Source organism: Agelaius tricolor, unplaced genomic scaffold (assembly GCF_023055355.1).
Source record: "Agelaius tricolor isolate 1412-34295 unplaced genomic scaffold, bAgeTri1.0.p SCAF_12, whole genome shotgun sequence".
In the NCBI taxonomy this organism is placed as follows: domain Eukaryota; kingdom Metazoa; phylum Chordata; class Aves; order Passeriformes; family Icteridae; genus Agelaius; species Agelaius tricolor.
The window spans coordinates 17216283-17242461 of NW_027269272.1; the positions used below are offsets into that span (position 1 = coordinate 17216283).

The 26179-nt window shown below is 45.3% G+C and overlaps 1 protein-coding gene and 1 long non-coding RNA gene across 2 annotated transcripts in view; one reads left to right on the plus strand and one right to left on the minus strand.

The window, feature by feature from the left end:
- The first annotated feature begins 761 nt into the window (after positions 1 to 761).
- LOC139595022 (uncharacterized) lies at positions 762 to 5946 on the plus strand. Its single transcript, XR_011680824.1, has 2 exons — positions 762 to 2074; positions 4298 to 5946. It is a non-coding gene; the product is annotated as an uncharacterized lncRNA (long non-coding RNA).
- Positions 5711 to 26179, minus strand: part of PDE6D (phosphodiesterase 6D) — a 34543-nt gene continuing 14074 nt past the window's right edge. Inside the window, exons 2-5 of the mRNA XM_071437859.1 lie at positions 12932 to 13020; positions 9614 to 9739; positions 8693 to 8798; positions 5711 to 6342 (exon numbers count right to left, since the gene is read on the minus strand). Coding sequence (XP_071293960.1) covers positions 6261 to 6342; positions 8693 to 8798; positions 9614 to 9739; positions 12932 to 13020 — 403 coding nt within the window. The 3' untranslated portion in view covers positions 5711 to 6260. The remainder of the gene's footprint in view (positions 6343 to 8692; positions 8799 to 9613; positions 9740 to 12931; positions 13021 to 26179) is intronic.

Consider the following 26179-nt stretch of genomic DNA (forward strand, 5'->3'; position numbering starts at 1 on the left):
GTGGGGTGCAGCCCCTGCAGGGATGGTGCAGTGCAGGCTGCAGAGCCAATTCTGGTTCAACCAAACCGCAGCAATTGCAGGGGCTGGCTGGCTTGGGGCTAATCCCCCTTATCCCCACTCCCAGGGTGAGGATGTGCTGCTTCCCTGGAGACACCCCCAGCCTAAAGCCCCATCCCTGGGATGGGCTGTGGAACAAGGCTGCAGCTCTGGAGCAGCGTCTGGGGAAGTGAGCAGCAGGCAGGGGCGGGACTGTGGGACTCTGCCATGGGAAGAGATGAGCATGGGACACCTGTCCCCGAGCAGGGACTGGAGCTGGTGCTCCCTGCGCTCTGTGCATCTCTGTGGGATGGCCGTGGGCACCCCTCAGAGCTGGCAGGTCCCCAGCAGAGGCCGGGGACTCTGTGTGGCCGTGGGGAGCCCCACCGGCCTGTCTGGGGACTTGTGCGTCCCCGGCTTGGCAGCAACGTGGTCGAAAGAGGGATGAGGGCAGGCGTGAGGCACGGAGGTGTCGGTGCCCGTGGAGATGCCGGGACACCTCATCCCAGCTCCGGGCTGGCCAGAGGAACTCCGTGTCCAGCCCAGAGGTGGGGCCGCTCCTCTCCTGGGGCACAACTGGTGGCACGTCCCATCCCGGGTGCCCGCCCGCCTGCCGGCTGTGCTGGGCTGCCCTCGGGGGCTGTCCCGGCTCCGGCCGAGGCGGTGACCGCCAGCAGCGCCCTCCCGGCCCCGCAGCAGCGGCAGCAGCAGCGGCAGCAGCGCTGTCTCGCAGCTCCATCTAGCGCTGCGGGATGGGGACGGCCCCGCCGCCCCCGGAGCCGCGGCAGCGCCGTGGGGACGCGCCGTGGCTGTCCCCCGTCCTGGGTGGCGCTGCCACGGCCAACCTGCCAGGAGAGCCGGCCAGGCTGGTGGTGATGGGGATGAACAGGCGGCACAGCGTGGCTGCTGGCCCGGGGCAGCCGGAACTGCCTCCCCCGTGCTCCTGCTCTGTGCCAGGGAATTTCCTGCAAGGATTCCGGGAAACATCGAGGGGCGCAGACGTTCCCAGTTCCTGAGCCAAATGTATCTGGCCTCAGCCGCCGGGTTTGCCACCTCCTCCCATGGAAATTGGGCCTCTGCCCTCTCCTTGGAACGCTTGCTTCTCTATCAGCCAGGTGGCTCCAGCTCTGTCAGTGCCTCACCCTCGGGGCCTTCACGTCACTCCTGCATCCCCAGCAGTTTCTTGGGGCCCATCTTCCATACCTGGTGAGAGCGTGATCCCTTCCCACAGCTTGTCACTGTTCCCCTTTCTCACATTCAGGGCAATGTCAGACCTTTCCAGACTGGCTTTGAGGACACCAGGACCCCAGCACCATTACATGCTCCTCTCATCCACTTGCTCTGTGTCTCCTGCTTGTCTCAGCTTGTCACCCCTTCCGGGTGCCTGCCACTCTCCACACCCTGCCTGGCACTGAGGCGCTGGGAAAGCAGGCAGGATTCTGGTTGAGGGGTGGCACAGGAAGGATTTTGGCTCAGAGCTGGATGCCATAAGAATGGAATGCTCTTCCAAAGGGGCCGTGGTGATAGTTGGCCCCTCTCTTGGAGCACTGTGGATGGGGATGTCAGACCTGCAGAGGGGTGAGGCAGCTGCTGAACCCAACAGGGATTGCAGCCAGATCCTGTAGCGCTGAGGGCTGGTGGCAGAGGCTCCCTAGGGCAGGAGGAATTGGACACCTTGGACTGAAAAAAGGGTGCTTTGAATCCTGTATTTGCTCCAGCTGTCCTCCTCCTGTCCTTGGGGAGAGATGGAACTATGCTCAGGTCACCTGGCAGTGAAATCCCTGTGTCCAAGTGGTTGAGTGCCTGCCTGGGGCTCTGCCTGCTCTGATTTGGCAACTCAGGGGCGGAATCTGTGTCCCCAAAAAAGGAGCAGGGGACTCAGACCTGCCTAGGCCTCCTGTCTCCTCCCAGTGCTGCTGAACTGGATGGCCCTGGGTGAGATGGGACAAGATGTTGCTGACCCCGTTGCCACCGCTCTGTGCTCGCTGTCCCCACGCCCTGCCTGCCGTCTGCCCGTGCTGCCGGCACCTGCGGCAAGGTAAGAGTAGCAAAGCAGACACCGAACATAACGTGGCCCTGGGCTGTTCGTGCGCCTTTTGTTCGGCAACAACTTTCATGAATCAGCTCATTAAGCACATTAGGATGGCTCTGCCGCCCCGCCTGAGCCTTGTTTGGGCGGGGCAGATTTGGGCCACGGGCCAGCGGGAGCCCCGGTGGCTTTGCCAGGTGCGTGGGCAGCGGAGGGCTCCCAGAGCAGCTCTCAGGGTGGGTGGCGGCCTGGAGGGCGGCTGGCCATGGGCGCTGAGGGTGTGAGAGCCTGGTGCGTGCCATGGAGAGGAGAAGCCGGCCCTGTTCCCCTCACCTTCATGGCAGCACACAGGGAAGTGTCTCTCTCACATCCAGTGCAGAGTCCTGCTCCACAGCCAGCCCTGCAGCCCCTCGCAGGGTGGTTCCATTGCCATCGGCCGTGCTTCAGGGAGCCTTACGGTGTGATGGACCCCAGAACTATGCAGGGAGCTCCCGTGAAGCCAAAAGGCTGTTGTGCATCACCCTCCTCCCTCACTGCCCCACTGCTGTGCAACAGCCCAGCTCGGAGTGCTCCCAGGCCAAGACATGGCTGGAGGGTAGTGAGGATGGAGCTTTACCCAAATCTCTGTGTGCCAGCCCCCCGAGCTGTGCACAGCTCTCTCCAGTTCCCGATGTGCCTCTGTGGGCCCTGACTGTGTGCCAGGCTCTGCTCTCACCGCAGGGTTTCCAAGGCTGCCAAGGCGGCTCAAGGCCCTCCCGAGGTTGGGGACGAGACCCCTGCGGCGATTTCCAGCTGGCAGGGAGCAGCCTCCCGAGGGCCTTCCCTGCCCCGAGGCTCCAGAAACAAATGCCGGGAGGCACCGGTGCCTGCTGTGGGAGCCATCGAGGCTGGAACACCCCGGGAAGGCCGCGGCTGCCGGCTGGGAGTGACCACAGCAGCAGCGGCTGCCGCACCCGGCCAGGCCCATGCTGAAGGCTCCAGGAGGCAGCAACTCCAAGCGAGCCAGGGGTTTGTGAGTGGCCTGAGCTTTGGGCGAGGCCCTGTGTAGTGAGAGGCTCCTCAGGGGCCTGGTCCTGCCCTTGCCAAAGTTTCCTCTCTTCCACCACGGAGCTTTTCCCTCGTGCAGAGCCCTGCATGTAGAACTGGCTGGGGGCTGCTTCGTGGCCCAGACATGCCTGCCAAGCCTGTCAACTTCCAGATGGGAACTGATTTGGTAAGTAAGAAGGGGAATCACTGTGTTGGTCCTTGCATGAGGGTGCCCTCAGGTTGCAACCAGAGCTGCCACAGGGACATGGGTGGTTGGTGGCAGTGGTGGCACATGCACCCCTGACCTTCTGCTCCCTTCTCTCACTTTCCAGCCCCACTTTTCCCTTCACTGGCACCTTTGCTGTCCCATGCAAGGGAGCCAAGATCTGACTGTGCCATGCTTGAGCCCTGGGCATGGGACATGCCCCTGTCTCCTGCCCTTTCTCCCAGGGCTCCCAAATCCCATCAGCCCCACAGGGCAGGGAACCGGCAGCTGCCTGGGCCAAGAACGGGCTCCTGCTCTGAGCTCCCAGGGGCCCTTTGCCTGGGTTTTGGGTGGTGGGTGCTTAGACCCCAGTGTCACCCCTGCCCTACGGCCCGGCCCGGCCCGGGAGAGGCGGTTCGGGACCAGGAGCGGGTGAGCTGCCCCGGCTGTTCCCCGCGGAGCCACTGGAGGGCGGCAGTGACCGGCGGTAGCGGGGCCCGCGGCTCCGACCGGGCGGACTGGGCCAGCCCGGGCAGGGCGGGCGCGGGGGGAAAGGGCTGCGGAGCCCCCCCGGGCCGTCTCAGGCCCTGCGTCCCTCCGGGAGCCGCTCCCAGGGCTGCTCACCCGGCGGGAGCCTCAGCCACGCGCGTTGGTGGCCGCTTGAAGCCCCGCGGAGCCGCCAGCGTGAGCGGTCCCGCAGCACCAGGGAGGTTAAGTGGCTCTGGGAATCCACAGTTTGTCTCACAGAATGATGTGGGTTGGAAAGGACTTTTAAAGGTCACCTAGTCCAACCCCCCTGTCAGGAGCAGGGACATCTCCAACCAGGTCAGGTGCTGATGCTCTGATCTGACCTGATCTGGGCAACCTGTTCCAGTGTTTCACCACCCTTACCCTAAAAAATTCCTTCCTTATATCTAATCTAAATTGACCCTCCTTTAAAGCCATCACCCTTGTCCTATAGCTACGGGCCCTACTGAAAAGTCTGTTCCCATCTCTTACAGGCCCCTACAAGTACTGCAAGGCCACAAAAAGGTCTCTCTGGAGCCTTCTCCAGGCTGAACAACAACAGCTGTCCCAGCCTATCTTCACTGACAAGCCAACCCTTCCCTCTGATCATTTCTGTGGCCTTCTCTGGACCTCCTCCATCAGGTCCATGACTTTCCTGTACTGACACCCCAGGGATGAATGCAACGCTCCAGGTGAGGTCTCATTAGAGTGGGGTAGAGGGGGACAATCATCTCCCTTGACCTGCTGGCTGTGCTGCTTTGGATGCAGCCCAGGATATGCCATTAGAAGGAAAAGGCAGAGGTCAGACTCAGACCCACTGGGAGCATCTGTCCCTGTGCTCTGGGTCAGTCCTTGGTTGTAGCTGAGCTTGGCAGAGGTGGTGCCTGCTCCCTGTCTCTGCTGGACACCTCCTGTGTGGGTCTAGCAGGGTGTCTGCCCTACTACACAAAGACACCTGCTCTCAAGACCTTCACCTTTTTTCACTTTTCCTTTTTGGGTACCTTTGTGTCTCGCCTTGGACACAGTCCCTCCCTCAGTGGCTGTCGTTCGTGCTGAGTGCAGGTTTAGTTGGTGTCTCTAGTTTGAAGGCTGGCCTAGGATGGGTCACACTGCTGACAAGACTCTGCCCTGCAGGTGCTCCAGGATGGGATCCATCAGTGAGGTCTGGTGACAAAGTTGCTGTCGTGGCTAATGGGGATTAATGGTCCAACTTCAAACCCCCTGAACAATATTTACTCTGTATCCGTCCCACACACACCCAGTGGCTGAATCCAGGATGTGAAATGATGCCTTTCATTTTCCTGTGGCTCTGAGGATCACAAGCCCAGCAACAGGACAGGCTAACCAAGGCATTGAGTGATTACACAGCTGCCTGTGATGTTCAGGAGCAGCATCTGGAGATGCCCCTTCCCACAATGTCCATGTGCTAGAGCTGATTACAAACTGCAGGGAGAAGTGGCAGCAGGGCTGCAGAAATCTGTCACAGAAAAAGTGCTGCTGTGTGTCACTGAAGCCTCCCCACATGGGGAGTGTTGGTGTCGGTGGAGCTCCAGGGAGCCCAGCCCAGCACGGGAGTGGTGCTGTGGGCCCAGGGGAACATGGGTTTTCCAGAGGGGCTTGAGTGTCCCCAGGCATTGGAAAAGCACAATAGTGTGCAGTGCTGCTCGAGAAACTGGTGACAAGGGGACAACTGGCCCCAAGGGATTAACAAAGGGGAGGCCAAGGAGAAGCCTTGGTCAGGGAAGTCAGGACAGCTTTCTGATGTAGCCACTTGGAGGAAGAGCACAGAGAGGGGGGTTGTGGAAGGGGCAGAGCAGTGGAAAGCCCTGTTCTGCTGCTGGCTTGAGTGATGGGAGTTTGTGCCTGCCGAGGTACATTTTTGTAACAGAAAGGAAAACACACAAAACTGACATTTCTTCCCTTCTTTGGACGGTAGGAATGTTTTAATTGAGAAATTTGTTTTAATTACGTTAGGTGATATCACAGTCTATTTTACAAGTTTGGGGTAAGAGGATGTGTGGACCAGTTACACAGAAATCCAGCAAAAGGATAAAAATCTACAACATGAGAAAAATGAAAAGGTTAACTTAACCCCAAAATAAAAGCATGGAGAGTTTGGTGTGAGTGGAAATGGGAGATTATACCAGGGTCCAGAGAAGTAGAAAGGATGAGACTAACACAAATTTACAGTATTGTTCTGCATGACCATCGTTTGCCTGTGTTCAGAGACAGCCTCTCTTCCTGAGGGCATCGCTAAGCAGATGGCCCCGTCTCTGAGGATTTGGTCTGGTCTTGTCAGAGAAGAAAGCAAAAGAACTGATGGGCAAAGGTCACAACCCACGCTGAGCTGGTCCCCAGGGTCACTGCCTACAGGAGTGTCTTCCACTGGATAGTCGGGGGGGTTCTGCACCAAGAACTGTATGGAGGAAAACTAAAACAGCTCCAAAAAGCCCCATCTCAAACGTAGAAAAGTCTCACTCTGGAAGTGCTTACGAGAAGATCGTCATCATAGAATTTGGTTTCTATAATAACATTACCACTGCAGGAGGAAAGGAGGAGAAAGAAGAGGTGTTAGAAGGATGCATGGACAGTAACTGCTCCTCTCCAGGCTCTCACAAGCCTGGGCTCACACCCTGACCACCCCACAGCCTCAGCTCTCTGGTTTGGAGCACTGTCCTGGTCAGGCTCAGTCAGGACTCAGGGATCTCCCAAACACATTCCTGTGTGTTTCCCCCCATTCCTCCCCAGTCCAGTTACTGCTCAGGCTGCAGAGTGCTCGGACAGCAAACTCCTGCTCACTCCTACTGCTAAAAATAAACCAGCAGTCCCAGCACCTTTAGGCTCCTGTCTCCTGCAGGAATTGTGAAAACGAATGGGAATTCTTTCTTTTATTCTCCTTCTCTGTCCTCTAGTGCTGAGCAAGCTACACCAACCAATATGCCATTTCCCTAAAGAAGTGCTTAAATGCAAAGACACAAGCATATTTTATACAAACAGCAATGGAAATGTGGATTTGGGTGTGACAGAAGCTCTGGGGATTTAACTTGCTGACTTCTGAGATTTTGGTACATAAAATTAGAACTCTGGAACCATTATAACACCTGGCCACCTAAGCAGTGTGATCTGACCTCATCTAAACAACCTGGACCTTGAAAAGCAAAGCAGCAGTTCTATCTCCACTGTGGCTCCTGGTGTCTGTAACACTGGACCTGCTGAGAGTGTAAGGTTTTGTTGTGATGTGGACAATGCTTGAACTTAAATGTCAGGGAATGTCCTCAATCTGATACTCAGTCATCTTGGAAACTCTTAATGCACAGTGCCTTGATTAGCATCAAGGATCACATCTCCATTCTCTCCTGGTTTGGAAACACCAAGACAAACATGAGGTCTTTGGGAATATTAGAAAGTGAGGGGGTGTCCAAATCTTGGCAGCTGTAAAATGATGACTTCTTTGGGCCACAAATTCCCCTTTGGATTTCTTTGGGCTGGGGCATTCTACTGAAAAGCCTCAAGAATGACTTTAGGATACCTCTAAAAATAGGAGAGAGAGAGATCTGGGCTCCCCACTGCAAGTGGACATACTTCAGGGAACAAATGGGACACTGGAAAATACTCAAGGTCATTTGAAAACTAACTTCTCTTGACTCCCAGTCCTGAAAACGTCTTGAATTCCTGAGATGATCAAAAGCAACTTGTCAGATGTCTTTGTTTCTTTATTCTGGTTCCCAAATCTGGCTCCTCCTGTACTGACAGTGCCCAGCTCTGGGAGCTGAGGTGTGTGCAGCACCTCCAAGGTTCTGAGCAGGCTGTGCCAGGAGCACTGTTGGAACACTGGTGCTCTCCTCCAAGCCCACTCTCTTTGGAACATGCTGTGAATGGGAATCAGTGATGGTAGCTCCCATCCCAGTGCCTTCTCTGTGCGACTGGCTTTGCTCCAGGCAAGGAATGAGAGGGAAAATGCTGGAGAGGGAGATCTTCCAGAGGACACAGTGACCTTGCTGCTCCCTGCCTGCCTCTTGCTGGCAGCAGAGTTCCCAAACCCTTCTGTTTCTGGCACTGCTCTCCTTGTGTGCTTGCCAGCACCCATCCAGCACTGCAGGGAGGATGGTCACCCTTCCCAAGAGCCTCCCTCCAGGAGTCTTTTCCCTCATCCCCCCAAAGCTGGAGCCCACACAGAGCAATGGCCAGCACATGTCACTGTGACACATCTGAGGCATCCCTGCTCTGCTCAGGAGCCCATGTGCACACAGAGCCAGGAGCAGACTTTGTGAGGAGGCTGTGTGAATCTTCCTGCAGGTGACTGTAAAATGACTGACTCCTACCTGTTGAAGTACTTTAGCCCCAGATACAAATCTGTGCATAGTGTATATAAATGTGTATATATGCATATACACTAAATGTGTACAGGCCAATGCTAAAGACACATCAGCAAAATGTTACAGTGATGAAACAAACACTAGAGCAGCTACTACAGATGATACATTGCATGAACTGAACTACCTTGGACAAGAGTCAATGATCAATAGCTGATTTTAAAATGGCCCAAAAATCTGCTGGGTTTTTTCTTCCCTAGATATAACAGGTATTAAGTTGTAAAACATTTTAAAATCCTTTCACGATTCACCTTCCAAAAAAATTAAGCAACTTTATTAAAGAATCAGTTTCACTTTCTCCAAACCTTTATTGCTATATTAATGCAAATTGGACCTGTGGGAAGGAAGGTAATGAGGTTGGCTTAACCCCTTTTCTCTCTCAACAACTAAGAGTAGTGAGGTGTTTCAGAGCTGGTAGCAGTTCCCTCTTCTCCTGCCCACTGTTGCCCCCAAGGAAATGCCATGCACTGGTTTTGCTCTGCCTGCTCTCAGCCTCTGCAAGCCCAAGGCACTCACGTTAAAACGTTTGCTGGCATCATCTGTGATTCAGGTGCTGCCTCTATCAAGGACTGCCAAGTGTTTGTGGAGTTAGGAATCACAAAACCAAATTCAAAGAACCATTCTGCAAAGTAAGGAAAAAAAAAAAAAAAAGAAGAAGAGATCCAGAGGCATTTGAAAGAAGAAAATTCACAAATGGTCCTTTTGCTTTTCACCTGATAGGCTGGGGAGCTCCCTAAACTGTCCTGCTGGGCTGCCAACATTTTACATTTAAATTATTTTGTACAGCTTAAACTGCACTGAACCCTGCCCTCCTCTCAGAGCAGATACTCCCTTTCTAAAATAGCTGATGGCACTGATAAGGTCACACCACTTCCATGGCATTTGGTGAAAATTTCAATACACCTAATTGGGAACAGGAAATCACCCTCCTCCTCCTCTTGCAGACATCCTGGGATCCAGCTGAGGTTAAGTTGCAACTGGTTGCCCAAAAGGTACGGAGCTCAATGTTTTATTTGCCCCTCCTCCAGCCCAGACTAAGAGCAGCACTGCACTGAGGGGGGTCAGAGGTGCAGTTGGGGACTCACTGGCACTGCTGAAACCCAGGTAAACCAGAGGCTCCAGCCTGGCACTCTGAGGAAGACCCAGGAATTCCAGTAATAGCTGACTCTGAAATAGCCTGTTTCCTTGCTTCAGGCAGCCTGGGGTGGATTTATGCCCTCAGGCATGATTACCCAGCTTTTTTGCTTACATAACAAAGTGTTAATACACTTATGAAATGCCATCCTTAATACTGTGGCCCATTAGTCCTGACAAGATGAGTGCTTCAGAGCTACTCTGAAAAATTAAAATCACCACATTCAACCCATTTCAGTCTCTCTAATCCCTGCCCTGCTGGGGGTCAGTCCCTGTGCTGCAGCACACAGAGCACATCCATACCTTCTAGACACTGCCCTTTGAAATAAACTTTCTGTTCCAGACGGAATTTTTCCATTTGTTCTGCTGAGGAAAAGTTTAACTCCCGAGATACTGCTTTGCATTTCAGGATTTTTTTAGGAACTCGAGCTGTGAAACAGATAAAGAAGCATTATTTGGACACAATAAAATCCAGCTTCTGCAGGTACCATTATTCTGTACTTGGAAATAATGATTAGGACTTATACAAGATCATAGCAGCAGGAAAAACACAAACACAAAGGACTTTGTTTTTACATTTGCTTTTACATTTGCAAGAGTGAAATCCACATGCAAATACCTTAAGTACCCTGCCTACAGCCAAGAATGACATTTATGACAGAACCAGGGATACAATACTGATCTCTCAGAACCAGACTCCTGGTTCTTAGTTGTTTGTTACTAAACCCCATAATTTTTCAAGTTGAAATATAAGATTCAACTTAAATTTTTACTTCAAGAATTGTGCTGAAGATGACTGGCAGCCAAAGGGCTGCTTAGCACACCAAGCTCCTTAGCCCTTCTCACTTTTCATTCCCTTTCAGACTGTGCATCACCACAGCAAACCACAAATGTGTCTCTCAGCCCAGCAGCACTTCCCGAGCCATCTCAGAGCTCTGGGAAGTGTCCTGTAGAAGTAAATGTCTATTTCCTTAACACTGAGACCTGCCCAGGCTGTAAAGCCAGAACCACACTGGAAGGTTCAAGAGAGCAATTTGACAATCCAGGTTTCTGGGCTCTTGCAATGGCTGAGGCACCAAGAGCAAGTGGCAAACTGTACCTGGTAGATATTTCACAAGATCATTTTTCTTTAGAGGTGGAGGAGTAAGAGAAGGAAGAGAAGGGACAGTTAGAGAGCTCTGATTAAGGGTCCTAATCAGGACAGTATGAGGGGGGAGTCAAACCAGTAAAAATCTCCCAAGCCCGTCATACTTCAGTGGTGTGATTGTGCATAATTCCTTCCTGCACATTAGAGAATGTTTCCTGTGAATTTTTTAGAAATAAAGAGGGGAGGGAAGACAGCTGGCATGTGCTTTATGAGCCAAATTGTTCCAAAATGGAAGGCATATCAAAACATCCATGAGCAGGGAGCAGGCTGGTGTTTAATAAATGCAGGAGTCTCTCAAACCCCAGGCAAATCTATCCAATACAGAACAGTTTAATGGAGTAGGACCTTGATACAACACCAATCTCAAGAGCTGGAGGCTTAGGGAATGTAAACCAGCATCTTACCCCAAGGAGAAGTACACAGCGTGGTAAAAAAAAAAAAAATTTAAATTAAAAAAAAATTGAAAAGAAAATTAGAAGTGTAAGGTAAGAGTTTTAAATGTAAAAGTTCTCTAATGATTTTAATGGGATTTTTTGCACCATGGAAACCTGCATGGCACCATCCTTTACTGCCCTCACCAGTACAGACGACACCATTGTGGATAAACATCCCTTTGCAGTTAAGTGTAAAATGACTCATTAAAACGCTTCTGCAATTTAGTAATTTCATTTCTTTCATTCTCAAGACAGAGTCCTGGGAATGTTTGCTTTAACATTGTAAAACTACCAATAAATAGTTACTTTTAATAAAAGTAGGACTGTGTTGTCTTTAAACATCTGATTTAAGACATTTTAATTTACATTTATACCATCAAGCAAAAATTTTAATTGAAATTATTTATTTTAAGCTCATTTTACTTTTATTTCTCTCTTTTTTCTATTAAAAATAGAAAAGAAGGGAGTTTGATTCTCATCAGTTAGATCCATTTTAAAACATGCTGGGATTCAGATAAACATAGACTTAATCCTAAATTTACTAGTGCTTTTTGTTAACTTGAGGATGTACTATACCTGCACATTTATTTAAGCACTTCCATGGTTAACATACATTTAGTCAGATGCTTAATGCTGATTAGATTAGAAAGTGTTGAATGACACATATCTTATTTACTCACAAGTAATTTTGGGTCCAACCATTTAGTTAAAAACTGAAATTCAATTAAAATACTCATATAATTATGTTTTCATTTCATTTAAATAAAGCTACCTTAAATATCTGGAACATTGAAGAAAGCAAGTTATCTTAGCCAAACTGATTTTACATTTTAAACTCCACCTTTTCTTGGATAATGAAAGGACTATTTGTATGTCTTGAATGAAAGCTGGCTGTGGGAATTCTGTAAGACCTACACCTCAGCAGCTTAGCCCAAGATTTGCTTGTATATTGGAAGAAACCAAACTTTACAGATTTGCATCTTCCAAATTGCCTCCCAGTTTCAAATGCCCTGTCACTGAATAGAGATGACAGGAAAAGCTCTTGCTGTCAAATGCTGGTTTAGATGATTAATTCTAGTTTCAGGTGCTCAGGCTGTGATTTTTACTACTTAAGGCAGTTTAATGCTAAGACTTTGGCAGCAATCCAATACCACATTAATATTGTTTTTATTTCATCTAAGTGGTAATAGTAAATTAAGGTAGTCATACAGTATTATGATTTGTAACTTAAAAGTTCATTTTATAAAGAAACTTGTACTTAAATAAAATAGAAGTAATGTTTAAAAAGCAAATAGAAGTCCTGTTTAAAGAAAATGTATTTTATTCACTCTGCTATATATTTGGTTCTTTGTTTGCTATGTCTAGACTGTGATTTGCCCTGAATGGCCACAAAACATAGACACACACACACAAGTACTATATAATGACTTTAAGACACATATGGGTTTAATTTTAGACCAATTATTCTGTTTGTCCTCACTGCTTCTGCTGCAGGACTGTAGCAGAACTGCATTTCCCCACACCTTTTAATTCACCATCAGATTACCCTGCTTTGTTGGATGTCTCCCCCCTTCTCAGCCTATTTACTAAGCATGACCCATCTACCTCAGATTTCTTTTCTAGCTAAGACATACAAGAACTGCTTTTTTTGCCTCTTCTCCCAAGGAAGACCATCTTCCCATCTGTAATCTTTTCAGTGGCTTCTCCTAATAGCTCTCCTCTGCATCTGCCACAGTTTGCAGTCATCCATCTTCTAGATGGATGAGTGAACTGTGCACCAGATAGGATCTTAACTATTCCTTGTACAATGGGCATTAATCTCAGGCCAGAGTATGTTTTAATTAATTCCCCAAGTTCCTCTGATGGAGATGACAGTTCCTGTTTTATTTGCAATGAAAGTCTGAGGCACAGTGAGGTGATATGATTTGCCCAAGTGACAAAGGTGACATCTGTCCTTCAAAGCAGGGGTATGTTTGCAACTCAGGTGACCCAGACATGCAGCACCACCCACCCCAAATGCACAATGCCGTCACACAGTACCTTCATGCTCCACTCCAGGGACAGACAGATCTTCTGTTCCTTGCCAGAGGATTTTCCCTGTTTCTGCATCCCGAAGGTTCATCCAATTTCTGATTGGAAGCAAATAAGGAAAACAAGCTATCTCTATCCCTAAATGCTGTGTGTAGTATTTTTTGCTGAGCTCTGAAATAGGCTACTCCAGCTGAGTTTCAGTCATGGTTTCTGGTTCTTAGGAGGCCAAGGAAAAGAGATGCTTTTTCCCTGAGAATAAATAAACAAACCAACCCCTGACCAGAATGAATGCAACAAGAGTTATATAGCCACAGATTTCATTTTCACTTTAGACTGGAGCTTGTTAACCTCATTTATCATTTTCCACTGCTTCTAAAGGATAAAGGCAGTGTTACTGTGCTGTGGAGAAACAAGAACATTGCTAACAATAACAGATTGTTACACAAACAATTGTTCTTCTCTAGTATTTGAAAATGGCTAGGAAAAGGAGTCCTTTCTACATAACATGAAAAAAAGAGTAACATCCAATCCAGCTTGTTTTCTTAGCTTAAAAAATATTAATATCAAGGGTAGTTCTATTGCTGTTGACCTTGTAACTGCCACTCAAGGGAATTCTTCAGCTGCTGAGTGCTAAGCGAAGAGAGATCCTCTCTTTTCACTCTCAGCAAGTGAGGCTGTGCCAGCTTCCAAAACGCCCTGATCAGTGGATTAGTCAATAAATCTATAGGCAAGTAGGAAATATTCATATTTCCAAAGGGACAGTTAATAATGATCTTAAGTACACCTTTGAAAAATCTCTCTCCCAGGGTAACTCAGACACTGACAGCTCAGAACAAGGAGCCTGCACACCTGCATGATGCCATCCTGAACGGGGACACAGCCATCCACAAGCCTCAGGCCCTCCTGCTCCACAGCTCCTCAGGATGGCTCTGAGGATTCATCAGTGTCAACACCAGAGGCTGAACTGAGCAGGATCTGTGGGATGAGCCCACACAAACCAGAGCCTTTCCAGGAGCTCCCTTTGGCTGCTTTATGGCAGCACACCCTTGTCAGTCAGTACTGCCTACAACAACTGCTCAGGGAACTGCCTGGGGAGGTGGAGACAGAAGAGGGACAATATGGACCTTGACATGGGTATAAATAGGAGCTGTTGGAGATTTGCATATTGAACTCATCCTCTAACACACACAGTTTCCAGGCAGACTCACACAAACTCAACACACTGATCACATTTTTCCAGAGCTCCCAGGAAGAAACAGATGCTTTAGCAAATTTTGCATCACAGACGAACATTTGTTTTAAAATTCTGCATGTGGAGGAGGGGAAGGGAAGATGGCTGCCTCAGCAGAGATGTGAGGATTCTTTCCCTTGCTGAAGGCTGGTCAGACTTTCCATGCCCCACTGAAAAGACAAAGAGAATGTGTGCACAGCGTCTGTTCACATAAAGCTTAAAGAATGGAAAGAGGGAACACAGGGCAGCCTGCTCTTGTTCTTCTAGGCTTGTTCCAAACACATTGTATCTACCACTTGTTCTGGGATTAAGGCAAAAGAGAAAGGGGCAGAAGATGAAAAGCATCCTCTGAGGGCTCCATTTGGCACATCCATATCCTAGCAGGAAGCTGCAAAGTGGAGCTCTCCCTAGCCAGCAACCCAAGGGAGACAGGGACTGGCAGGGAAGTCAGAGAGAGAAAATGAACAGCAGAATGGCAAGAAGAACCTGCAGCAGGGCTGGGCTTTCATGTGGTGCTGGCTGAAAAACTCCAAGTCCTCAGCCAACACAACCTGCAGGATGGAACTGCCCCAAGAGTAATTTCAAATGCCAAAAAAATCCACCATTTTTCCATACATCTTCCCACACACAAACATACAAATTAGCCAGGGTGAAGCTATTTGCATAGAAAGCAGTGTGCCATCTATCAAATGCCATGTACGAGGAGAAAATAACAAATGAGACCATCTGAGCATCTCACTGACACACTCATTTATCTTCCCAACACTCTGCTACACAAACACTCTTAACTATTATCTGAACAGTAATTTAGTAAATTGGGCACTTGATTATCAAAAACCTGCACTACCTTTAAAAAATGGTCCTCTCACAAGTATTTATTTGCTGTTTGTTCACTGTCAATATCAGTCAGAGTTATAAGCTCCCAGGTTTGGCCACAGGCTGTGTAGTGCCAAACTGAGCACCAGCCGAGTTCCTCTAAACTGGAAATGAAACACTGCCCAGGACAGCAAAGCCAGCACTGTAAAGGAACTGATCCAGCCTCTCAGCTGCTCTGTCAGTACTCTAACTAATGGACCATTCCTTTTCCTTGCCATGACTTGCCTTGCCTTCCCATCCCTCTTCCCTTGTCAATTTTTGGAGCACTCTAAAATCACATTCACCAGTTTCAAAAGTATTATATTAGAAGTGCCCTTCAGTGAAAAGTAGCCTGACAGCTTAATTATGATCCTTACTTGAAATACACAGTTATAGTGTTAGTGATCTACTATTTCTGGTGAGAGAAAACACTACAGTACACTACTGATCTCTGTCACTTCTCCCTATCAGGATTTCTCTCGGTCCAGTCCAAGAAAGGTGATACAAGTTATGCTGCTGTGCTGAACAATGTTAACATTTAAAATGTATGTTAACATTTGGGGTGTTGGACATCTCTAAAGTGCTATCTGGCTTTATTTTGTTTATGGATGTTCCACTGTAAAAGTAAATCCATGCAGGACAGCCTGTCCCATGCTTTGTATTATGACTGTCAAATTCAAGATGAAGAATAAATAAAAAGTTCAAGGCTCTACCCCTGCTGATGAGACCATTAATCAGCAATGCATGCCAGAGTTCCTAAAAAATATCTTGTATTTAAACAAGCTGAACATTGCTAGCCTGTGTAAATTCCTTATCAAATAAATAAAGGTTTAATGTCAGTGTAGTCAAAGGCTTTCTGACCTTGACAAGTCCATGTGCTGGTTCAGGGCATGCTTTTCCAAATTCTGCAAATGAAGAAACAAAATCAACCTGCTAATCAGAGTGTATACAAAGAGTAAAAATTTATTGACCCAGACATATTTGAAGGGTTCAGAATACACTAGCCAGTTCACAAGTTTTTTTTCCCAGTAACTAAACATTATTAAAAGGGAAGAACAAATAACCAGATCTTAAAAGCACAGACACACATACAATCTCTTCCTATTGGAAAAAACACTTCAGGTACAAGAGGTTCATTATTTAAAAATAATAAATGTTTTCAAAGAAACAGGCATCTGAGAAAAGTTTTAGTCAAAACTGAGATAATGTAGACTTTAATGGAATTAAAAAGAAAAAGAGGCAAACGACATCACAAGTGATTTCTTGACACAGGAATACCTGACAAAGCAGCAGCTGTACTGCTTACCTAGTTAGCAGCTTATCAACACTATTTCTGTCAGCTTGGATAGGAAGGCTGGTAATACGACCTACCCCAGAGTGAAGAAAATGAAGATCTTGAACCAAACCCACACACACTATTATCTTCTAATGTGTTTAATTGGTTTAAGATTCTTCCACCCCAGCATGAGACACATACTAAAAATAAAGAGTGCTTCACCTCCTGAGCAGCAGTGGAGACCTGCAGGCAGAATGACGAGGGCATTTTAAGCATTATTGAAAAGGAGAAAGTAAATTCATATTGGTCTGATACAATTACTCTTTTTGAAGAGGTTCATGTAAAGCCATTTAACAGGGGTTAAGAGCAAGTAGGAAGCCAGGCAGTTCCAGCTGTGTGAAGCTTGTATATGTGGGGGGGGGGAGGGGAAAGGAAAACATTAGTATATTCCTAATTCAGTTTCTCACTCTTACACCATTACATTTTCATTCACTTGTATTTTGGAGGCTTGGGGTGGGTTTTTTTTGGAAATGATGTCTGATTTAAGACTCAATAGATCAAATACTCTTCAATCCTGAAGGCAAGAAAGGATTAGGTAGAACAGCAGAAGGAAGGGTGTATGTTGATCTATTTATATTCCACCACCTATTGGGTCAGCAAAGCCTTACATAAAAGCTTTGTAGTGGCTGGAACTTGACTTGCTTTATATACATTACATGAAGTAGCTCCCTCACAGACCTGTTTGGCTTAGCCTGATGAAGGGAAATGGTTTGTGCATTTCTAAATTCAAATTTTGCTTTCTTTAGTACCTCTGATGTCAGGAGTTCTTTCTTTTTTCTATCTGTCATAGATCACTTGGTTCAAACAAATCAGAATGTACATCCTTTATCTTTCAGTGTATTAGCATTGCAAAAGATTGCCTTGCATTACCACACTTGTAATTAAGAGTAGCCTTGAGGAAGAGAATGAGTACAAACAAAATTTATCATTAAAGTAGTATGGAGTTAAAAGTAGTTCTGCCTCAATCTCCCTGACTATTATTTATATGTTGTAATTTTTAGCACTTCTTGAATATCTCAAAGGCAGTGCCAAACAGTATGTATTGTTTCTCTTGTTAAAGTGATCCATATTTCATTTCATTCCTTGCTGTCTATGTCTACACCATTCTAAAACCTCAGGAACTGCTGTACTCTTACATTTCATAATAAAAACAAGGCTAATGTTCATAACCACTCCTAGAAGGAAGGTCTTTCATCATCCCTGCTAGCTTTTTTTTTCCACATGAAATGCAACATTAAGAAAGTTCCCTACCTGCCAGGTGCAAACAACATCTCGACAATTACATGTTAATGAGACCTGTCCTCTGGGAGAAGGTGGAGCTGAAAGCCCTGAACAATTCAGACAACAATCTCTGTTGCAGACCCAGAAATGCTTCTGATCAGGACTCACCAACCTTCACTCCTGATTTTACATGGTCTGTTGTGAAAAGCAGACACAACCAGGCAGCCATGGCATAGGAAAGCATGTTACCTTACAGGGCAGTAAAGATCAAACTTTAAGGATTACATTTATACCAGACGTATTTTCCCAAAAGTATATTTTCATCTCAGTTGTTTCCATCCAGTCTGAGGAATAAGAACCAATATAAATTATGCAAAGTAACTACCAAACTACAGGACTACAAAGCAGCCCACCTAAATGGCCTTACACTTCTCCTCCACTCATGCCATTCATGCTGTAATCTTATGCCATCTCTACTCCCACTTTTTATTACAATTCCCAAATCACTCTTCCACAGAACTCCTAATTGTGTGCTTCAATTTAAGCATATGCACAGATGTTCTGCTGATTCAGGTCCTTGAATTCACTCTGTTCACACTCATGAGAAATGCTGCTGTCTGCTGTTTAATAAGCCACAAGAACACAGGCTGGCAGTGTTCCTCCTAGCCTAAGGATGAAATTCAGTGCAAAATCCTCTCTACTGAATGAGCATCCATCCATTCTGTGTACAGGAATACCAAAACACAAAAACTGGAAGTTATTCCTCAAACATTACTGGAGCCTTGGGTATAGTACTGTCAACTTCTGCTTTCAGAAAGCAGCACACTTTGTTGAGTTCCTGATTAGACTGAAAACATGCTGTGACAGTTCTTACAGGGGCAGAACTTTTAAAAAACTCATCTATTATAAACCAACTTTCCTGGAGTGATGCACAAGATATGGGTTACTGTGCTCCCAAAATGATGGGAGGTGCTGGAAAGGTGCTCTATTAAATCCTCAAATGGAAGGAAGCCAATTATCCCTTCAAAGCACTCCTGGCACTCCTTCACTTGCTGTAGAAGAGACTGTTTTTAAAGTCTCCTGTACAAAACAAATTGCTGTACAACAGAAGCCAGGGAGATCCACAGATTAATGTGAACCACATGACAAAATGCAGCAAAAATCCTCAGCAACCAACAAAGTAATTTCACAGCAAATTATGTAATCAGAGGGATATATTTAACAGCTACAGCATCAGAGCAAAAAGATCAACACAATATCATATACTTGTATACTTTGTACTTCCCTTTATACTTTCTGCCTTACATCTTTGTGTGTCTCTGCACAGATCTGGTATCACACAATGAATTTCCATCTAACATCCACCAGACAGCTCTGGATTAAGCTGCTCTTGGCCCATATTTGGAAAGACAGTTACACAAGTTACTGCACACCATGCCAACCTTACCTTAGCTGCAATAGATTATGCTAAAAGGGCAGAAATTAATATTGCTCCCTTCCATTGTGTAAAGCAGACAGAGCTCTGACCATTCCCACTGGGCAGTGAAGCTCCAATACTCCCTGCTGTGTGTCACATCCTCCCTGCACCTTGGGTGACCATCTTGAAGCTGAGCTGTGTTCACACCAAACTTCAATCTCTGAATACATTTCAACTTAGCAGGGCTCATGTTGAGGCACACTGCAGAAGTCTGCAACAAAAATGCAGCCTAGGTCTGTTCACAGCCAGATCAGCTGCAATGGGATGCCAATAGACAAGTACCTCTACAAACACTGGAAATGAAGTAAACCTACTTCCAGCATTTGCTAATAAAAATTTTATCCAATGAAAAATCTGTGTTTTCAAACAGTTTAGGTTGAAAGACACAAATATTGAGTATTTTCATCAAAATGAACAACTAACATCCATCACTACACCACAGCATCCTAGTGACATCAGGTAGCAAAATAAGGCAGAATTTAAATTAATGTTTCATTTTCACTGTTGGCAATTAACTGTCTGAAAATATTCAGTGAAATCTCTCCAAATCTTAAATATTTAAATCAGAATTAGTGACACTTATAGTAGTCTTAACAAAAGCAGGTACCAGTAATACAAAAATGAAGATGGAGAGCTGCTAGACTCTGGAAGGAGAAGTGTCCAGCATGAGCAGGCAGGGTGAGAGAATGTTTTGTTTCTTTGGTAATACCCCCAGGAATTGCCAGCTAAGCCAGACTTCCATTTCACTGACTCTGCCTCTCTCCCTCAAACCAAAGGAGCAAGAAACAAATGGATGTACATTTTAAAGGAAAGAGTTACAGACCTACTGAAGATGAAGCTAAGGGTCCTCAGGAGGGAAAAAGGAATAAATTACAGTGGTTTGCAAGCAGCTGATCAGGGATGTAGACACTATTGCTTCAGGATGAGTCAGATGAAGCTCAGATGAGTCTAGTCTGAAGAAGCTTAACTCTTATAAAGTCCAGCAGTTTTGGTCACTGTTGAGAAATAAAAACTGATTTAGGAATCTGCAAGTAACCCTTGATTTCTTCAGACAAAAGCAACAACATGTGACACTCCCAAGCAGCTCCTGCCTGCAGCAGGTGAAGAGACTGCCCTGTTACCCTGGCACACCAGCAAAGCCTGTAAAACAAGGATCCTGGAGAGCATGCCAGGCACTTCTCTGGGAACTGAGCTCAACCCAGGGAGACCAAACCACTTCTAATCTCAAACCAAACACCATACCCTAAGATTTGAAATCCCTAACAAAAAAATTTAAAACTGGCTTAGGGGGCAGATTCCCCTGCCAGAGCAAGCAAGCTGCCTTCTGTGCCAGATTTGTTTGTTACTATTAAAAATGTGCTTTGTTTCCTCTAGAGACAGATATTAAAATGGTTCCTAGAACCAGAAAACAGAGCCAAAATAAAAGCAAGCTGAAGCAATGTAGTGGCTCTCTGCTGTTTTCTGCTGCCTGTGTTTTTTAGGCTTTTCTTTGGCTTATCTCAATAGCCTTGACAGAGTTCCTTTATACCAATGCCTCAGCAGGAAAAACAACATGTGATCACATCTGGAGATTACAGTCTAGGTAGTAAAACAATCAATAACTTGGAAAAACTCATCATTCCTTGCAGGACCAGGAATTGCACAAAGGAAATTATTTTCTCTTTTCCAGTGCAGTAACACCCAACTCCTCCCATCTTCCCTGCATTTCAAATGCATCTCGCAAATTAGCATGTTAGAAAAGCCTGAGCTTGTACTAAGAACCCTTTGAATATTACCATAATTAATGTCATCAGTAATACTCTGAGTTTGTAGAAACAGCAGGTGAGTCAATGGGAATGATGTATTCATCCAAGAAAAGAATGTGACCTTTAAAATCCATAGGGCTTTATCAGAACATAATTTTAAAGTGGGTTCCTTGTAGCTCAGAACAAAACTGAATGTAAGTACAGAGAAAGCTAAGAGAGACACCATGTACACAAGAGAAACTAAAAATACAATTAAAACACTGGAACTTCCCTAGAGAAGATGCCTGGCCTATATCAAAAGGTAAGGCAGGTTGCAGGACAGATTGAGGAGCCACATCCAAAATGCTTAAAATTAAGTTAAATTCTTTAAACCCCAATACAACTGGAATCAGTTTGTCCACTATTTAATTTTAGCACATCAAACAATTTTCCTCTCTGCAAGTGAACACTGAAAGTGATTCAGCAATTGAAATAACTTTATTTTGTCTTAACTACTTCAAAACAAAAATTTCTTCACAGCTGAACTATTATGGTAACATTTCAAGGTTCTCAGCAATAAGTGAACGAGAGGGAGTTTCATGGAAACAATCTATCGAGGGGTTCTGGTGCATAACTTCATTTTCATAGATAAGGTAGCAGCTAGACACCCTCACAGGAATTTATCTCCCTGTAAATTGTTATGGACTATTGTTCTTTACAGAGCTGATGTCACGACAGTCATGCAATAAAATCAGCTTTAATGGAATGAGGCATTTTAAGCCTCAATATGCCTCTTTATTTTATACAATTATTCAGCTGTTTTAAAATACGCATTATATTGGCTAGCTTATAAAAGAAAGCTTGGATTGATTTCATGTCATTTTTGCAACACTGGAGGATTGGATTTTTTATGTCTAAAAGGATCTTTACACTTCTTCATATTGAAAGGGCACAGACCTGAGCAGAGGAACAATGACTTCTTTGACCAAATTTTTAAAAGGGATAAACATGGCTGTTTAGCTGGCATTTTCATACAGTTTCACTTGAATGACCTATAGCCTTGTGTGAAAAGTGGAGAAAAAGCAAACCTAAAAGGCTCTAAAGAGGCAGTTTTATCAGCCCTGCTTGTGGCCAGTCGATGCCTTTGTTCCTTGAAGGCCTCTGCAATAATTTCTCTATTGAGCAAAGTGATGTTTATTGAGAATGGCAAAGCTGAGCATCAGCAGGTGCCCCTGCTGCTCCGTTCATCCATCCAACTCCAAGCAGTATCCTGGGCTGAAAGTGTCCCCCTGGTAAAATAAGCAACTGACAACACAAAAAGCCTCCATGACTTCCAACTGCCTGTGCTTATGTAGGGACTATGTGCTTTTTTTCCCCCTATTGGTCTTTAATTTCTTTTTTCTCTCCTTCATTTCACATTGCTTTGTACAGAGCTCTCTAGCACACCAGCCTATTGAGCTCCAAAGACTGCTTCTGATAGTCCAGATTTATCAGTTTCACATATTTGAAAAGAATATGTAATTTACTGGAGACACCAATATATCATGTACTCCTAAGAACAGATATGGAGATTGGAATTTGGTGAGAGATTTGGCTTTGTTGTGAACTGTGCTACCAGTGTGCACAGCTTCACATTGTCATTGTCACTGTCATCTAGCAAGTGCCACCCCAGACAAGAGGCAAACCTCAGCAATTAACTGGAGAGACAGGATGCCCCCCTGAACAGGCAATACAGTACAGCTCACTGATCAATAACTTAAACCATACCTTCTACTACACTGTGCTTCAAAAACTTCAACTCATGTTCTCAAAGTAGCTTTGTAATAACTGCCTGCTGCAGAGACTGGGAAATAAGCATGAAGACTTGCTCACAGCCACACAGTGAATCAGTAAGAGAGGAGGAAAGACATCTCAGGAGGTGTTTGGCTTCAAGACTTGTGCTTCAACAGACAATTCTGCCTCTCTCTTTAGGCAGCCAGGAACTGTGCTCCCTGGCTGATGGAAACTCTTCTTGTACCTTGGAGTGACTGCAGGAGCACAGATTGCTGCCATCATGCTGTGAGGTGGGTGCCAGTGGTTTCCTTCACTCTGTTTCTCTTGCTTTTGTTGGTTTCTTAGTCATCCTATCTCGAATGCAGGGTGGGTCTGAATCACTGCCAAGGATTACTAATGGAAGTGGGGAGAAGGAAGGAAATAAAGAGGACTGCTTGCAGAATTAGAAGGACTTTTAAGTGTCTAAAATGCCATATTAAAGCAGGACAGCAAAATGGTTGTATTGACTCTGACAACAGAAGCAAAATGGTTCTAAATTAGAAAAATGTGTAAGCCTCTGAAACTCATCAATAATATTCTTTTCTTTAAGACAACTTAAATAAACACCAGAAATACAAAACAGGGAAGTCATGGGGGAAAATATAGAATTTGTTCCTGCCTTAGCTCATATTAATTCAAGTACAGCTCCTATGAATTTTTTTTCTTTTTCTGTTCTAAGTCTGGACACTCAAGTATATTTTGAGCTCAAAGTGCTTCAATGAATTCAGTGTATAAGTCACGCTCAACACCACAAGTTCTTTTTGCTGATTTAAGGCAAGTAGCCACCTAAGCTTAAAAATCTCCACTACTCTAAAAACTAGCGATGCCCCTGATACAAAGTTTCTAACATGCTTTAACAGACAAGGTTTCCTTCCACAGTTCATTAGGTGTAAAAGAGAGCCCAGTGAATGAGTGGAAACACAGCACTTTTCCATGTATTCAAATTGTCCTCACAACTGCCAGCTCCAGGAACTGCAGCACAGTTTTGCAAAAGGCAGCCAGCAGTAAATCTGAAAGGACAAAGTCTTGGGACAAATTCTATGGCTGTTCACTGCTGGCAGGGACAGGCAGGCTCCATTTTGTACAAGAGATCATCAATTTTGCACAGAATGACATTCAGAGAGGACTATGAGTCTAAAGGACTCCTAGAAATGAACCAATGTAAACACATTTTGGTTAAGTAAGTCCAAACAGCGTTACTCCATTGTCAGCCTCAAGTCAGACTCCTTGAACACAGGATGACAATGGCTGAGTAATTAAATTTTAGAGAAATTTCCAACTCTTGAAGCTGTTTGGTTAAAATACTAAAAATAAACTCCATGCTAGGCAGTCGTGCTTTCAGAACAAATGCCCAACCAGCTCTACAAGGATCCACAGATGGCCCTGTGACACAGAGATTCCCTTGCACTGTAAGGGAAATATACTTTGGGATTTGTTGTTTCCATATCCACTAAAGCTTCCCAGAGCTGGATTGCAAGCACTGACTGTGTGGAAATGTCCATGCTGTTGCATCCTGCCTTGTTTCATTTTTTCATTATACTCTTTCAGAATCTATTGGGATCAGAGGAGGACAAAGATAAGCACAGTTCTGGAATAAAAAAACTTCTGGAAAAAAGCAGTAATTTCCAGCAGCAAGCTTTTCCTAACTTAACTTTGCTTGAAAAATTTCCCAGTAGTTCCAGCCTCACCAGATCCTGCTGAGCATGGGCAAGGATTCATTTTCCATTTATTCTTGTGCAATGCACAATTCTTTTTATGTAATTTATTATCACAAACAATTACAACATTTCAGTGGGCGATCCTTCCAATCTTAGCTATCTACCTGTCACTTTTGAAGGGTGTCTGAACATCTGACAGCCCTATTGCTCCACACAGGCCAGCTCCAAGGAGAAGCAGCAGACCTGTCTCATAGACACACACTGTGACTGCACCCCTGGCACCTGGAGACAGAGTCAGCCTGGACAGATCTGGCAGCTCCTGCTCAGATTAATTTTGGTGCACACGTCAAGAATACAGGCTAATGATAATGAGATGGGGCTGCACACAGCCAGCCCAGATACAGCAGAACTTTAAGTGCTCAAGCTCTGTACTGAACCTCACCAGCCAAATTCTGAGCCCCTTTGCCCTCTGGGAGCTATTGCCCTTGTCTGCTTTCTCCACCAGAGGAGTAACCTGTAAAAAATACTGGCTACTGAGGTGCACAATTAGGTAAAACAACATTTCCGAAACCCATGCAAACATACTCAGCAGAGCCTCAAATGAGCTGATTTCATACACTACAAAATGGGATCTGAGTTTTATTTAGGAGAAACAAATCTATGGGGAAGGTGGTTTGTGTGGAGTGCATTTTAGTTCAACCAGGATGAGCTGCTTGGCTTTCTAGCACTTGTTCTATTTATTCCTCTACTCCAATCTTCTCAGTGTGACGTCTTTAACGAGGAGATCACAACATCCCCTGTACTGGCCAGGGAGATTAAGCAACACACACACACACACACAACTAGAAAGCAAGAGTCTTTGAGATTTAACTCAAAATCTATGCTGGTGCTGGTTTGCCATAAAGATTTGACATTAAAATGACTGAACAATGTTAATCTTCTACTAATATTGGACTGCTCTTATGAGGAATTACAGGATAAACCCAGGCCATTTTCTTTTGAAATTATATTTGCTTATCACTACATAAAAGATGTCTGATGATTTTTCCCTGGGAATCTTCTGTTCCTGGGAGAAACAAATTTAATGTTGGACTTGCCCATGTCTAGGTAGCACTAGACCACAAAATAGGGAGCAAGGGGTTTGTTTTTAATTTTCATAAAGCTCAACAAAAATACACTATTCACTACTAAAATACCAGCTGATACACAATCAGAGCAAAGTCCATCTATTTTCGAAATTACCATTGTCGGATTCTGTAGTTTTTCTTTACAAGGTTCATTGCAATAACAAGGATCCCAAATATACAACAGAGTTAATTAACCTCTAATTTCTATGTGCACATTCATAAAAGACTGCTTTAGGGCGAGAAGCAAGAAGAGAGAAAAGATCTTAGTTGAAACAAAAAGAGAAAATTTTTCCTTTGTCAATCGTCTGGCCATACTACAAAGCAAGTACAGACCGCAGCAATAATTTTGTTTTTAATACAAAAACTAACCAACAATCTTAGCTAGAAGTGCATAGCTGAATGCTCAGATTTATGGTATTTCAATAAGTCTGCTTTAATTGCTTATTTTCTCTTTTCATTGTAAGACAAACAAAGATGCTATTGAGGATGCATCTCCCCTGATAAGGCAATCAGAACATGAGCTGCAATTACAGTAACACTTTGCATAAAGGCTTCCCTTATTAATCCAAAAGAGTTCTATTTCAAAACCCACTATTTCACCAGGCTTCCATTCTCAATAGTGCAAAAATTCTTCTGGATTCTTTAAATTTAACACACTTTAGGTGCCTGAATTCCAAGCAACTCAACCAGGCTTCCTCTTTGTAAAGAGCCTTTATTTGTTCCATTTCCAAGGATAAAAAAGGCACAGTACAGCAGCACCACTGCATGTCCAGCAGTTCAACATCATCAGACTCTTCCTGCTGCTGCTCTGGACTG